This window comes from Psilocybe cubensis, chromosome 12 (genome assembly GCF_017499595.1).
Source record: "Psilocybe cubensis strain MGC-MH-2018 chromosome 12, whole genome shotgun sequence".
In the NCBI taxonomy this organism is placed as follows: domain Eukaryota; kingdom Fungi; phylum Basidiomycota; class Agaricomycetes; order Agaricales; family Agrocybaceae; genus Psilocybe; species Psilocybe cubensis.
Window position 1 is genome coordinate 993,363 of NC_063010.1, and position 15,396 is coordinate 1,008,758.

Here is a 15,396-nt window from a genome sequence, read left to right on the forward strand (position 1 = left end):
ATATAACCAAAGAACTAAATAAATGTACAGGCTCTCCTCAGTGCTACTTGTTTTCTGCGACGATGTTACACATGATGTCCGCTTTTCTGCTCAAAGTGTGGGGTATAAACATTTCCAAAAAATGTTGGTGATATCTATTGCGCGACAAGCTTGTCCAACCATTCCACCAACTCCTCCGCCCAATCTTCTCCTACACCAGTGCTCAGCGCCCAGTTTAGACTGATATGATTGTGTCCTTTGGCAACAATCTTCTTCACATCCTCGCCAGTTTTATCTTTGACCTCCTTGTGGAAAGAAACGCCAGCATCAAGTAGCCAGTCGGGTTCATTCTCCCCTTCCACCATCAAAATTTTAGGCAATGTCTCCGCAAAGCTCTTCGACAACTTTCGATAAAAGAGCATCGGGGCATTCGCATGAACGAGTTCTATAGTCCCGCCATAATAATGGATGTGGATCGGAGCAGTAGGCCAGTCCACGGTCATCATCGATAAATCATATGGCGGTGACTCCAAGATAGTCGCCACAATTCTCTTTCTGAGCTCGTCGTCCTCCGCCAGGACATTCGTATCCCACACCATGGTCGCGACATGCGCCGCCCCCGCAGAATGACCCATGAGCGCGATCTTCTCGAGATCAGGGGATGGCGAGCCGGGCGAGACTAAGCATTCGTCGGCATGTGCGACCACCCAACGAACAGCGTCGCGCACATCCTCGGCGGGGGCGGGATACGTGATGTGTGGCACGAGCCGGTAGTCCGGGACGACAACGATGTAGCCGCGTCGAGCATAGAATGCCCCGACGCACGCGTAAACGAGCCCGAACGTTTTTGGGGAGATACTGCGCTCGCCCGTGTTGAAACCCCCTCCGTAGATGAAAAACAGTATAGGCGTTTTCTTGCGAGAGCCCTGCTCGAGAGGGTAGTATACGTCTAGCTGGAAGTCATATTCTGAATGTGCTCCTGACAAAGCCCCTATACGACGGGAGCAGATAAGAAATGTAAGCGTACCTGGTGCCTATCGGTGTTTCCATACTTGAACGATTTCGTAGGAATTTCCTGAATAAACGTTTTCTTCTTCTTCAACAACGGCGCGAAAGCAGCCACGGCTGTCAAGAAATGCATATCATTATGTTAACTCTGTCGGCTGATGTAACAGGATCTATCAAGACAAATAGCCACCTACTGGGGTCAATAACCTTGGCGATTTCTTTATCTTGGAACTGAGCGATGATATCCATTGCAGATTTGTTGTGGTTGTAGAAAGAGTCCGCGAGCGGTGAGAGAAAAGATGGTTGATCGAAGGGTGGGACGTTGAGGTCGCTTTTTAGTCAGCCAACCAGGTGGTTGTCATCTACCGTGGACACTGATTGAATCCTTTACATCTCACATGCATTTAATATTCGTAAAGCGTGTAAATGTATATGGGATTGAAAGCAAGTAGCAGTATGTATATATCACAGAAGGGCAAGCAACAAAAATCCAGCAGCTATAGTACAACACCTATAAAACGAGAGAGCTAGTATATATAATGGATGGTGGGTGATCGGGTGGTGTGATGCAGGTCAACGAAAACAAAGTACGCAAACGGGAAAATATGGAGCAGGGAGGGATGCGCGTGAGTATATGAATGTGGGTGGGTACATATAGTTATGAAGAAGTAAGATGATGAGGCACAAAGGGGTATCCACCATGAATAACTATGAACCACCCAGCGAAACCAAGGTAGTCTATGTACGAAGGGAATGCAAATTAGGCAGACTTGCTAAGATACTCTTCGCAAGCAGGAGGTACGGAGTATCCCTAAAACGAGAAGATAAGCAAAATTAGAGACAAATACATAGAGTCATTACTTACGTTAGTCCTGGATCCTCCTCCCCAAGGAGTGCGGTCGCGGACAATGGCATCGGGTCCTAAGCCACGAGAAGCAAATCCGGCCCAAAGTTCACAGAAGTTCTCACCGCCAGTGAGGATCTGGTCGGCTTGGATGATAGCATCACGGGCCTCGAAGAATGAGGGCCTGCAAGTCTGTAGCTTCATACCGTTGATAACAAGCCTAATAAAACGTATTAGCATGATTCTCAAAATCAGCGGTGATGGTTAAACGTACTGGACAATTAAAGAATTGCCGTGCTTGGGAACAAGTGCCCCCTTCTTATCTGCACGGTAGAAGTCGCCGAGAGGAACAGTACCATCGTCAGAAGGTGAGGGAGGGTAGAGTTCCTCGGTGAACCCATGCTTCTCAATGAGTTTCTGCGAAACAACCCAAAGAATTTCCGCCCAAACTTCACCAATAGCATGCACACCCCAGTATCCAGGCTTATCGAGAGTCTTATAGGTAGAAGGGTTTATTGATTCATCCTATCATGAATGAAGATAAGGAAAGTTAGAATAGAACACAAAAGTGGCTGTGCCTTGCTTACCAAGGAGTAGGGGTAGTTCCTGATACCGTTGGCACGGTTAGCGGCCCACGAACCCATAGCATAGTCGGAATAGAGTTTCTTGCTGCGGATGATGGTGGCAAGGAAATCGCCCCAACCTTCACCCATACCACCGCTCTCACCCCAGCCGAGACATCCAGAGTTGGCCGGTCCACCGGTCAGACGTGTGCTCAAACCATGACTCAATTCATGAATGACAATTCCAGCTTCAAGGTCGCCATCTCTGTAAGGAATAGCCGTGTTCCAGAGGTACATGCGCATGCGGCCATTTTGCCCATCGGGAGGAGTCATGAAGTTGGCGTTGTTAAATCCTGAGCCATCTTGAGCATTGGCAATGACAGCATCATTCTGTGCACCACCACGACCAAAGTTGTACTGTTGGAAGTTCCCGGAGACCTCGTCAAAACCATATCTGTGGAATTGAGTTGAATTTGAGATGAGTTTTATACTTGCAGCATTGACACTAACCGGTAGTAGAGATCATGAACCATGTTGGTGGTATAGAACAACTGGGAAATAGTGTGGTTGATGTACTTCTGAGCTTCGTCCATTGCATCAGGTTTCTCGGTTTCCTGAGGATCGTATTCGAAGTCGAACTTCTTTGATTTGCCTGCCTCTGGGCGGTAGTTGTCGATGTAGGAATTCTGTCCTTGCCAATTCTCTTGCGCGAAGACCTTTGGCAAAAATGATCAACAGACCATTTGGTCAGGTTATGCCATAAAGACTTACGTTATTTCCCCAAGTGGTGGTGGTATTCCTATAGAAATCCTTAGTTGGCAACCTCGCACCTCGGAAACTTGGGTCGTTGGCGTAAGGAATGGAATGCCAGCCAACAGGGGAAGCCAGAGAATCAAAGTTCTCCGTCTCAGGTGTCCTCTCGCCACATTCAGGATCATTGACACCCCATTTCAAAACATTGTATACACCGGGAACAACGCCTGGCTGAGGCTTGGGAGTCGGAGCATCGGACGCCCAGTCGACCACGGAGATGATTTGATGAGGAGCAGTAGCAGAGACGGCTGTCTCGTACCAGTTGTCCTGCATTTCAACTTCGAACTAAATGGTTGTTAGTTTGCTTCCTCAACGAGTACAAGATAAAACACACCTTCCACACAAGGTGAAGCTCAGTACCGTCACGGGCTTCGTTGGGCACTTGAACATACGCCAGCTTGGCCTTCACAGGATTGACAGAGTCAGGAACATTATCAGCGGTGAACTCGATGGCGTGTTGGCCAGCCGAAGGAGCAAAGTGACTGATAGGCGTAACAAGCATCGAGTCCTTGTGGTGGTCAAAGCGATTGATGATGTCAGCAGCCACTTTGGAGTTGGGAGTGGCGGTGGCCATAAACTTGAGCAAAGCTGGGCGGAAGTCTGCAATATCGTCGGTGTTGGTGAACTCGGGAAGCCCGAACATTCCGCAATTACTTTCATGGATATGTTGCAGAACAGAAATAGCTTCCGTGTCGGCAGACACAGGGCTCTGCCCCATGATAACCTGTTCTGAATCTACGACATTGGTGCGCAGAAGAGTGTGGTACGACTGGAACAATTGTTCACAGGCTTCCTGCCTTGGCTCACGGAGAGCGCTTACGGCGGGGTTGCTGAATGGAGCAGGAATATCCCCTTTGAAGAACTAAACAAAACCATTTAACGCATATACAAAAGGATATGAAGAGTATACACACTGAATCTCCGTAGGACAAAATTTGCCCGTCCTTAATGTTGATGTTCATGTCTCCGTCGGTGACCTCAAGACCGTTGACGAACTGCTTCACATAGACATGGGTGACGCCAGTGTTCTTGTCGGTGTATGAATCCTCTCGAATCACATGGCTACCATGACTTGGAGTAAGGTAGTCCCGCAAGAACATGCGCGCAACCTGCATAGGTGGGGTTGAGGAGAAGTAGTTGCCAGGACCATTGACATTGATATCATGGGGGTTAGTCTTGAATACAGCATGGGGGTGCTCTGGCCCAAAACCAAGGGACTTGCGACGAAGACCTGCTCGACCTTCGTCGAGAGGTGATGACTCTGCTAGTCTGTGACCATATATATGGCCCGTCAGACTCGCTACGACGAGCGATGCTGTCAGAAAGCAGCGCATGTTAAAGAAAGTTTGAAGATGTGGGGAAGTAAGGGGTAAGAGACTGGTTAAAGACTATATCCCCTAGGTGGTCTGGTGTATAAAGAGAGGGAAGGGAGACGAAAGAGATACGGGGATGGTTGTGGTTTAAGAACAAGCCCCGCCGATAAGCGTCCCCATGCTGACTCCGGAGTCCAGTGGGGGCCCGGAGTATTTGTCTTTGTTTGGCCCGTGGCTGCGGGGTAGAATGACTCAAATCCTCTCTTTGGTCGTTGCCATCACATGCACCGCATTCGGGAGTAAGTTTAGATTCCGTCTAGGAGTCTCAATGACAAACCGCGTGCATATCCGTCTTTCTAAATTGTCTGCCTTGGTACTTGCTCTACGGACAATTATATACAACTTACCGACGATAGGCTCACTCGGCAACACTGCCGTACTGGACGGAATCCTTATAAGTACCAAACAATATTCAACAACATGCCACTGCCAGCTCATCGACAACCGGGATTTACGCAAGACCCCCAAAGAACGGATTAATTCACAACCATCAGCCCCACGCCGCAAAAGTGGCGCCATTGCTAAACTTGGCACACCCACAGGTATCAAAAATGGATTTAGATAAGCGCCCATTCCCAACGACATCAAGAATTGCTTAAAAACACCTTGTAGGTTAACCCCAGATATGAAATACAGTCCTCTTTATGTAGCGTGAAAGACCATCATGGAATTGATTATGTGTAAATCTGGAGTCCGAGTCATAGCTCCGCCCCTCATTCCTTGCCTGCGAGTGATGCCTTAGGTTACATGCGTTTCCCGCGTGTTCATGATTCGGAGTATGGACTCCAAATGTGGCTTGGGAATCACTTAACTATTTGTGCCCCCTCGTGGTAAGTAGGATTTACGAACCACTTACCCCGCGTCCGTCACAAAAGCACAGCATTCACATTATGACGTTTCAACTATCAATCATGATAGTATTATGCGGCAAATTACTAAATGACTATCCTGCACTGACTATTTTTGTGAGCCACATGAATATTACCAGTAAAGTGTCATATTGAATATCAGTTCGTGTGAATAGAGTATTTGGTTCACTTTACCGCCCCAGAGGGAAGATCCCTTCGCTAAATCATCAACACCACTTCCAAAATTGGTTGTGAAATTTACAGATTTTAATATCATGATTGGTCAATGTGTCTTTTTTTCTATTTAATATCAATCAGTGTCCATAATCCACTAGGGTATCTGAGTAGCCTCTCGTACATACCCAAATGGGTGAGGATCATCCAGAGAATAATATTCGAATGGAATAGCTGCTTTTGCCGTTGTTATATTTATCATCGAATACACACTTCGTAGATATCTAAAAAAGTCTTTTGTCAACAAACTCCCAGAAGCGCTAGAGAAAAACCACTGGGACTTACTTTTCGTCTAAAAAGGGGTCGGCCTAAACGTAGTATTGCGCGGCTACGCGAAACATCCAATCCATTTGGCCTATTAAAATTGCGATCTCTCTCTGTATTCAAAGCTGGCAAAGCGGCTCACGTTTCTTCGACTCTTCGTCGCACATGGTGATGTATGCAAACACACCGTTCAACAGCGTTGCCGAGGAAAATAAATAACCTTACTTTTTTAAAAAAAACTAACTGTATCTTTTTTGAAGTTCATGAACATATTCGGTATAAGTGGTATTTGATGCCTGAGGTGATGCTCGTCATACTTGCCACTATCTTCACCGCGGACTCCTCGGCAGCATGCAGCAGATTTGACCTCTTTGATAAATAGCATTGACCTACATGGTAAGAACATCAAAAAATGATCAATGAAGACAGGTGGTGAAAGTAAAAATGTGAGTTGTAAGAGTGAAGCGAGGGAAAGAGAGATGGATGCCAATCCTTCTGTATAATCACCACTGATTTAAATTGCTACATGGAAGTCATAATTAAACAAAATTAGTATCACTTCGGTTTGTCATCGAAGACATATTTTTAGCCATCAGCATGGTCGGATCTGGTGAAAGGGAAAATGGAATAACTGCAATAGCGACATCCATCAAGCGCCTTCTATCGTACGAATTTATACCATTACTAGTAAGTATCAGATAGAAACCTACTTTGAGTGGCACGCCGCTTTGAGGTCAGTCTTGGCACAGGGGACCACTGATCCTAATTGGGAGAACAAGGATTATGATAAGAGATCATGCACAAACCCCGTAAACTCGGAGAAGTAGTCTATAAGAAAGAAGGTAACAGATGGATAATAAACCTGAAAGAAATGTCTATTCAAAGGACCCAGTCATGACTTCCCTGTTGTCAACCATACCCCTCGGATAGACCTGCTCGCATAATGGACTGGGCAGATACGACGTAGCGCGTGGACCTTTGACCCTCTTACTATCCATGCCCGCGCCATGCTTTGCCAGCAATTTGTTAAGTTCTACGACCGATTCGTTGTAGATATCTTGCGCTACATCGCATAGCCTATATAAAAGAACATTCAACAATTCCGCCGGACAAAGGGAAACGGATCAGCCAATGAAGCGAAAGCAGACATACCATTTATTCCTGGGATTCTGTGCAAGTATAAACCTCTGAAGGCAAAAAAACCTATCGACTTGGCTCTTCGAAGCAATCAAATAGTCCCACATCTCAGCGTCGTTTTGTGGAGGCGTAATCATTCCACAACGCATTTCAAACTGGATCAACTCCAATTCACGAAAGAGTTCCCTGCCGTAATTGGCTTCCGGCAATGTGGACGTCATCGATCGTGAAAGAGATAAGGTGTACCGCTGGTATTAGGTTTTCGGGTTGATGCAGTCGGTGAACTTGAAAGATTGAGTGAAAAGCCCCGTTTAATCCGTCGCGGGGTCCACGTTTTATACATTCAGCTATGTTCCCCGGTGAAAGGGCCGCACCCTCAATGAGGATTCCCCGAGCACCTGAGCACATTTTTCCACGCCTAGATTATGCCGTTTGGAGCAAAAATAGAAACGGCCTGTTATTTGCTGATCGATGCTTAGCCATGGCCAACCCCGTTAATTGACCCCAATCCGCATAATATGCAGGGCCAAGATAAAAGTAAATTTTGCTTAATGAAGAAACTACCTTAACCACCAAAAAAGCTGTGTCGATCCCTTTGAGAGTGGCGATTGTGAATCATAAAGGGCTTACTGGAGTCAGATCAATGTGAAAAAGTAGGACAACGAAAGATCAACAAAGGCCCGTCTGTAATCAAGTGCAATGATGTGAATGGATGGGTCCGGTGAGCGCTTAACTACTAATCACACGAATCTAAGAGTTATATTGCTTTCAATTATTTCCTACTACAGGTTAAAGCTAATTAATACCAATGTGTAAGCTCCCTAATTTGAGGGTGGTTTATAGTATAGAGCCCAATATGAGGATTAAGCATCGATTATTAGTACTACAATACCGCCAGTAGTATACTAGAAAGTGGACGAGATATGATGAGCTTTCTCGAGGCCCGCATCTGAGCAATGTTCTCGCAGGGAGCTTTTGGAATCCTCGTGGATTTAATTGTAGACAAGGTAAGGTCAGCTGTTCAAGATAGGACCTGAGAAGCTTGAGCTGATGATCGAGTAAGGTCAAATGTATCAAATTATGATTGTAGTTCGCGTTCATGTCGCCGAACGTGAGGATCTTTGTCGTCTTCAGACCACTATACGAGTATTAAGTGAGAGTATAAATTGATAATTTTTTTTGGACAGCACATGCCCTTCAGAGGTATATGTTGACGTTCAAGTCACTCATACCTCATTATCTGTAGTTTGCGTGTTGTATCCTAATTGTGTCTCTTGCAGCTGTTGTGACGCCGGTCAATGCGTGCCGGGTGTCCATGGCCGTAAAGGCGCTTAGCGAAGCGCGGGAAAGATTCACCACTTCAAGCGCCTTTGCTTACTAATCGTCCATCAAAGATCTTGGCCTTGGTAACTGTAATATGTTTTTTTCTCGACTCGACCATCAACGACGTACTGTCAGAATCAGACAGTGGTCATCGCTCCAGCAATCCTTCTCTTCATCAGGATACCCACTCTCCTTTTCATCTCCATGATATGTGCTCGCGGATTTTCTCAATAATCGCCCTTCTTTACGCCTTCTGTGTGATCAGTTTGGTTAATGCGCACCCCGGTAGCCATCATGGTTCATTCCTCCAGAAACATAACGGCCACAACCAACTTCACAATCGTCTAATTAGCAGGAACAATGTTACCGAATCTAGTATTGCTCCACAAGTCGAAAATCGAAGGCGAATCCGAAATTCATGTGTCAGGAAACCACAGGACACCATAAGCAGCACGTCTATCACTAGCAGTCATGTCTTAAGCACGCAGACACCCAAACCATCAAGTACAAATGTCGCCGCGACAAAGACAGCCAAGCTTGCTGCCGCTGGAATTCAAGCCAGTGCTGCACCCACCGCGGTCCGAACTTCCCCTGCGGACCCATACCTCCTAGAACTCTCCAAACCCTATAACAACGCGAACAATCCGCTCTTTAACAAAGTTTATGTCGGACAGATGACATACTAGTGAGTTCCTTGCTTCATTGTTTTTCCTGTTTTATTACATTGCTCATTTTTTGCAGCGCTCAGGGCCTTGGGGCTTGTGGCGACACCTACGATGATTCTTCCTTCACAGCCGCAGTCTCCAAACTATTGTATGATGCTTGGCCGGGGGCCACGGCCAGTAGAAATCGGTACGATCATCAAACTTTGTGTGTAAAAATAGAATAATATCTGATCTCCTACTGCGATGTACAGCAATCCCATTTGTGGCCCCTATGTTGGAGGACGCAAAATCATCAACGATCTTGGTCTGTTTGTCACAGCCGTTCCGGGCTCGGAATTCATCAACATCGGGGGCGACGGCTTCCCCAACTGTGATCCTCAATCCCAATGCCATGTACCTCTCACAGCAACCGTCAAGCACGGCAACAAATCTATCCAGGTGAAGATTGTCGACCGCTGTGAGGCCTGTGCGGAGGGTGATATTGATTTAACACCCACCGCATTTGCTGCTCTAGCCGATATGTCCTTAGGGAGGACGTCGGTAGAGTGGTCTTTCAACAAATAATCGTGGATTACGCTGGTTCGCTAAATTTTTTGTATTATTTACTTCTTAGGAACTGCTCAAGTGGAAGGTCAGAGACCTACAAGCACTAACTATGTAATGCGTAGCACTGCTTTGCTATATATCTATTGTGATAAATTGTTGATCTTTGGGGCCGACGCACTTTTGAATTCTCGCATGATCAAAATGATCAATCACTTGTTCCCAACAAATGAAAACTGAACTGTCTTGGTAATTCAAGACTTGGAAGGCACCTTGCCAACTAATTTCAGTGCAGGTGAGAATTCGTTATCGCTGCTCTTGAAATAGATACACACCAGTGCAAGCGCTTATAAAGTGGGCAAATAGCATTTGTTAAACCAGTAATAGAAAAACTGGAATAATCAAGGATCCCGCCAACACCGCTAAAACCGACTGCAGCTTCAAGGAAGATGCAGCGGATGTATTGCCATGTCCGACTGCCAAAACCTGTTTTCTATAAACTTTGAGCGAGTTAATGCTCCAAGTTGCATTCTGCAGCAAATTTATCAAGGTTAATATCAATCCTATTGGCTCTCACTCACCTCAAAATTTGCAGGGTCCATTATACGATCTGCACAGGTGCCGGGGCAGCCACTCGTAGCATAAGAATTTCCAGCCCATACGCCTAAAATGGATGTTCGCTTAAACTTGGGATAATGATTCAATATTGTAAACGAAACAAACCACAAAATGTGATATCTATAAAGTTAATTGGGGAGGTCAGTTTGTTACAAGCTTGTGTATTGGGTGCATGAATTCCATGCTTACCAAAAACAATTGAATGATTGGCGAAGTATTTTGGAATATCACACATAGTGTTCCTGAGCATCGCAGATGGCACTCCCCACAGGGAAGGATTCGGCGTCCCTGCAGTTATGTCGGCAGGGATCGCAGCACGGAAAAAAGACCCTTAAACAAGGATTCAAGTTATGAGGACACAGGAATTGTCCATTCATACTCACAAACTGAAATATCATTTTCATCCCATTTCATGGCCAGGACGCCTCCTCCTTGAGATTCAAAAAATGGGCCATAGGAGGCTCTACTCCATTCCACCACATCGCATCCAATATTCACAGTTTCATTGGCCACACAGTCGGTATTCTGAATGTCGCCGATTAGTTAACAGTCGTTTAAACCAGAAAGAAATAAGTACCCCAACTTGACCTGTGAAGGTTGCGTTGGTATCAAAAATACAACCTTGAATTTGGTCAATATAATGGTTTTAATGAGCGGTTGAAGCGTTATATACCTGCGTCAGTGTGCCATGTTATCTGGTTATGTTCGTTATCGTGTACACCCTCCAGGATATCAATTTCGCCCACCTACATCGAACTTGATTATCCGTTCATGCTTTCTACAAATGAAGAAACTCACATGGGGCCAAGGGTTTCCAAAAGTCCAGAAAGCGGGCCAAATAGCTTTTCTACTATAAGACACCAACGACCGACAATGATGAAAACAACGTACCACAACCCCAAGGAGCTCTATTAAGGTCCAAAATAAACAGGCCAGTGGTATATATCTTTTGACTTGTGATTCTGATACTGATAGTTCCAAAGTAAATCAGCGAGTCGAACGAAACTAAACGATTTATGTTGGGGTTCGTTGTACCTTGCACGACTAGCATTAAATGGCAGAACCGAAGTGTCATCTGCTTTCATAAAAACCGTCCCATTATCTGCCACCCAGAATAATCCCATCTCTTGAGCGGTGGACTTATTGACATAGCTTTCGACAATTTTCTCGTTAGAATTTTCAGTATTACAGTAGAAGCTGATTGAACTAACTTTACTTGGCCGCTGATTATAGCAAAGTAATTAATCATAAGTATATGCTAATTTGACATAGTTCAGTGGTTTATTTCTCACTGTGTTGGATCGTCGACGTCAAAGAAATCCCATTCACTAGAGCGAAATATGTTAACGTCGACCAATACATAAAACTGGTAATGGATGCTTACTCAAAAAATGTCTGCCCTGCATACGTATCCTGTGGCAGCCAAATAAACGGAGTGCCATCAGGGTTGGTAAGGGTGCCAGAATCACTGTCATCCCTCTTTTGTGAGTTGAGAGAACGGCCCCATTTTGTCGGCCAGAGGCTCTCGTACGATTGATGAAGACTCTTCGCTAGCCTTGAAGAGACTCCGGCTTGATCTGGGAGGGCGGATATCAAAGTGACGATGATTAAGATTACAAGCAGACAAGATAGTGGATCTCTAGGTGTCATAACGATGTCGTCAGATGTTGTCGTGGAGAGAATCGAATTTAAGGGTGGCCGTGTGCCCTGGCAGTACAGTTCTGGTCTTTAAGGTTCACTGAGAGCCCTGAAATGCAGTGGAAGCTGGTGTTATATGTACAGAGAATCAGATTGTGGGGTTGGTCTTCAGCAAGAAAGCATGGTATACATGTGTTGAAAGTAAACTAACAAGTGTAACTTTCATTATGAGCGGGCAACCGACACCGGAAGTCCTCCGAGGAGCCCATCAGGCTCCGTCACGTATTGAAATTAAATTTAGAACATCCAGAATCATGTCAGTTCACACGGTGAGCTGCGGAAAAGTCCCGCATCCGAACGATTGCTAAAGACGAAAAGAGGCACAGCGCTGGGGCAAGTTGCTAGTCACGATACTGTCAATAATATTCTCCAGTCGAATTTCAAGAAAGTTGGTGTTAATACCGATGAGGTGCTTGTGTTAATGTCCGACGGTATGTTCTGCGGCTACAAACAGAAATCATTTTGCTTGCATCGTGGCCCAGCGCTCTGAACCTCGAGGCTTGGATATTAATTGCTCTACTTACCTTGATGTTCCTTCCGTCTTATGGGCTAATTTTATTTACGCTAAAAATAGGGTAATTACTTATATGAAATTGCAAATTTTCATATCTTGAGACTGTTTTAGCAGGCGATTGTCATGGTCTGCTTTGTTCAATTTCAATCATGAGCTTCAGTGCTTCCTCTGAGTTCTAACCACGTTTTATACCCAGGGAATTAGCAATTGTGGTATCGGCCTTTCAGTAATAACGCATACGTCACTTCCACCAGGCTTCTCCCACAAACGATCCGAGGCGTTTGTTAACGCTGGATCCAATTATTCTGCATCCTAGAGACTGGAGACCAAAAAAGTATGAAATGTCAATGAGCAGACTCTTTTAGAACCCAAAAATGTGGAAGAGCTCTTCAGGGTCTTCAAAAGAAATTATTCCTATGGCATGAACATGATCTTTCGGACGGCGGTAGTGCTGATATAATGGGCGCCTAATCTCAGGATGTGACTGTGTATCGAAGCGAAATCAATATTGCCTTACATACCCTTACATGTTATCAGGTTCTCATAGTGAGATATAATCTCAAATGACACTCGTGGGGGTTTCAGTAAGGATCCAGGGTGTGATAGCCACTTATAGGTGTGTGGTAAGTATGGCAATGTAAGTAAATAGCAATGAAGAAACGATTGATCAATATGTGTACATATAATTGCTGCATCTGCAATTTTTTTTGTTGGAACCCTTGTATTGTATAGTACAAATGATGAATAGATAGCAAAGCAGTCCATGCACGTAGAGTAATGTAGAGTACTGAGGGTCAGGATGTCTATGTGTGTCGTGTGTGTCGTCTAATTACCCAAGAGTCTCCTGGAGGCATGTCTAAGGCTTGGTTAACGATACAGGAGTGCCGTCGAGCGATTATTGTATCGGTGGGTGTGACTTGCTCTCTTAGGTCCAGAATTCTGTGAAAGATGCGTCATCGTCAGTAAAAATCAAATCACACGGATCGGGAGGATGGAACTAACAGCCTGCATGCCTATATCACAAGCGTCAGGTTAAGAAATACCCTGATGACTAAATATAAACATACCACGACATTTGAAACGATAAGAATCACAGGTAGTCCTATGCCGGTGTGATAACTTGGTGGACTATCGGGTGTATAATAAGATTGCGTCCCCTATTTCACATAAGAATGCCATGTCCTACCGAAAATATGTAATAGCAGTCGCTATGTTGATGACCGTTACAAATGCAAAGGCGGTAAGACCTGTAATGCATTAGCCATCGTCATCGAGCAATAAATGCAGGAAGAATGATACCTTGGCTAACGAAGTAGCGGGCTAGCGACACATCTCGTTCCCATTTTGATTTTACGCAGTGCTAACAAATCCAAATAGTTGGGTCCCGGGATTAGAGCTTTGCAAAAGGTATGAAGAATATGCTCTTACCACCACTACGACAACCAGAGAAAGCAGGTCCATGAGAATAGCGGCTAACTGTTGTCATTTTCAACTTCAAGACACAGTGGCATGAAAACCTGAGGCATACCATCGAGTACTACAGGGAGATGCGGTCAGATGAAATGTCACTACCTAAGAATACAACAAAATTGCAGGCTTACACCGATGCGAAGGCCCATGAATCCAGCACCGTAGTTAGGGAAACACCCAGTTCCATTCAGAACCACATATAAAAGAGGGGGAGGAATCTCAACCCTGGTGCAGAACACCCATATGTCGATACCGACCAAGGAAATATACGCTGTTCCTAGCAGAACTAAGACTCGTCTATCCCTCCCTGTAAACGCATATGCACGCATCAGCATCACTGCTGCACAACCCCGCCGTCAATCCAGGAAGTTAGCAAGACAACCCCGAACCGAATAAGATGACAGAGACCCACCTTGTGAGAAGCATTGCTGTCATCCGCGAAGAAAAGGAACAGCATGATATGGTGATAAGCGACGTGAAACCAATGATAAGAGAGCTAGGTATTTGTGCTCACTCACACATGGAGCTAGAATTGCGTGAACAGCATGCGCAACATGATCGCACGTCTGCGCACTGTGGTCCCCGACGTACGCCCACATTATAACGATCCACAGTGCGAGGGGATAGTACCGGCAGAGCAAGTAGAGTAACTTCAGGCTCGCCCATGGCGCTCTATGTATCTGTTTGTGGAAGTACCGAAAAGATGTAGACGTCAGACGACAAGCCCGGTGCCCGATGCAATCAAGGAAGCGTACCAATCTGACTTCCTGCCGAATGCTTTAGTCACACAACCACAGAGCGCAGGCAAAGACACCAATTAGTAGTTGATTTTAACATTATAGTTTATCTCGTCTGAGCAGACACGTACTTTGCTATCCATTCGTATATCTGCAAGCAGAACATGGCCACAATTGCATAGCGTCCCTCCAGAATGCTCCATTTTGCAGAATATAGCTCCTCCAAGCCGTATTTTGAGAAATCCACCACCTGCGACATCCTTATTGAACGCGGCTTCAATTGCCAGGACACAGAAGATGAATCAAGATCAAGGATTGAGAAGCGACGCGTCTGGCAGCAGCTGAACGTTCACCACACCATCGAGGAAACCGTAGAGGAGATAGCGGAGAATGAACGTAGGAAAGAGGGGGAGATAAAGCTCAAGGGCTAACGAGCGAACAAGATGAGGTGGAGGAGAAAAGGAAAACCTTAACGCTGACACTTCGTGAAGGTGTATCATTCAAGAGTGCCTCTGAATCATAAGCTGCCAAACAATATGCCAAGGTGTGTTGCCTGCCGTTTGTATTACTATTACTAGTATTGGGTCAAATTAAAAAAAAATGGTCACAGAACAGAATATCTCCATGGAACACTTACGCCACACCAGATGTCAGAGTCCGGCCGGGTACTCTGTTGACTATGCCGGGACAAGATAAATTATCATCGAGGCTTTGATAACTCTCTCGTTACAGTCGAAGGTAAACGTTGAAGCTTGAAGTTCAACA

At 45.4% G+C, this 15,396-nt stretch overlaps 5 protein-coding genes across 5 annotated transcripts; 1 reads left to right on the plus strand and 4 right to left on the minus strand.

Moving 5' to 3' along the window:
- Positions 1 to 134: 134 nt before the first annotated feature.
- Positions 135 to 1,236, minus strand: JR316_0012305 (putative carboxylesterase 7; the record flags this gene model as incomplete). Its single annotated transcript, XM_047897930.1, has 3 exons — positions 135 to 932; positions 1,007 to 1,104; positions 1,182 to 1,236. 3 exons carry the CDS (start codon positions 1,234 to 1,236, stop codon positions 135 to 137), a joined length of 951 nt encoding a protein of 316 aa, XP_047742819.1.
- A 511-nt stretch (positions 1,237 to 1,747) lies between these two features.
- On the minus strand, positions 1,748 to 4,541 carry JR316_0012306 (Extracellular metalloproteinase MEP; the record flags this gene model as incomplete). Its single annotated transcript, XM_047897931.1, has 8 exons — positions 1,748 to 1,798; positions 1,853 to 2,051; positions 2,106 to 2,356; positions 2,419 to 2,848; positions 2,905 to 3,110; positions 3,166 to 3,492; positions 3,542 to 4,069; positions 4,122 to 4,541. 8 exons carry the CDS (start codon positions 4,539 to 4,541, stop codon positions 1,748 to 1,750), a joined length of 2,412 nt encoding a protein of 803 aa, XP_047742820.1.
- Positions 4,542 to 6,801: 2,260 nt separating this feature from the next.
- On the minus strand, positions 6,802 to 7,284 carry JR316_0012307 (uncharacterized protein; the record flags this gene model as incomplete). The annotated part of the gene is made up of 2 exons (XM_047897932.1): positions 6,802 to 7,003; positions 7,130 to 7,284. 2 exons carry the CDS (start codon positions 7,282 to 7,284, stop codon positions 6,802 to 6,804), a joined length of 357 nt encoding a protein of 118 aa, XP_047742821.1.
- A 1,311-nt stretch (positions 7,285 to 8,595) lies between these two features.
- JR316_0012308 (uncharacterized protein) lies at positions 8,596 to 9,712 on the plus strand (the record flags this gene model as incomplete). The annotated part of the gene is made up of 4 exons (XM_047897933.1): positions 8,596 to 9,071; positions 9,128 to 9,238; positions 9,303 to 9,591; positions 9,665 to 9,712. 4 exons carry the CDS (start codon positions 8,596 to 8,598, stop codon positions 9,710 to 9,712), a joined length of 924 nt encoding a protein of 307 aa, XP_047742822.1.
- A 254-nt stretch (positions 9,713 to 9,966) lies between these two features.
- On the minus strand, positions 9,967 to 11,862 carry JR316_0012309 (putative glycosidase C21B10.07; the record flags this gene model as incomplete). Its single annotated transcript, XM_047897934.1, has 12 exons — positions 9,967 to 10,125; positions 10,176 to 10,258; positions 10,318 to 10,332; positions 10,402 to 10,542; positions 10,596 to 10,737; positions 10,790 to 10,833; positions 10,886 to 10,958; positions 11,011 to 11,054; positions 11,104 to 11,180; positions 11,248 to 11,364; positions 11,505 to 11,540; positions 11,597 to 11,862. The coding sequence occupies 12 exons, from the start codon at positions 11,860 to 11,862 to the stop codon at positions 9,967 to 9,969; spliced, it is 1,197 nt and encodes a 398-aa protein (XP_047742823.1).
- Positions 11,863 to 15,396: the final 3,534 nt, after the last annotated feature.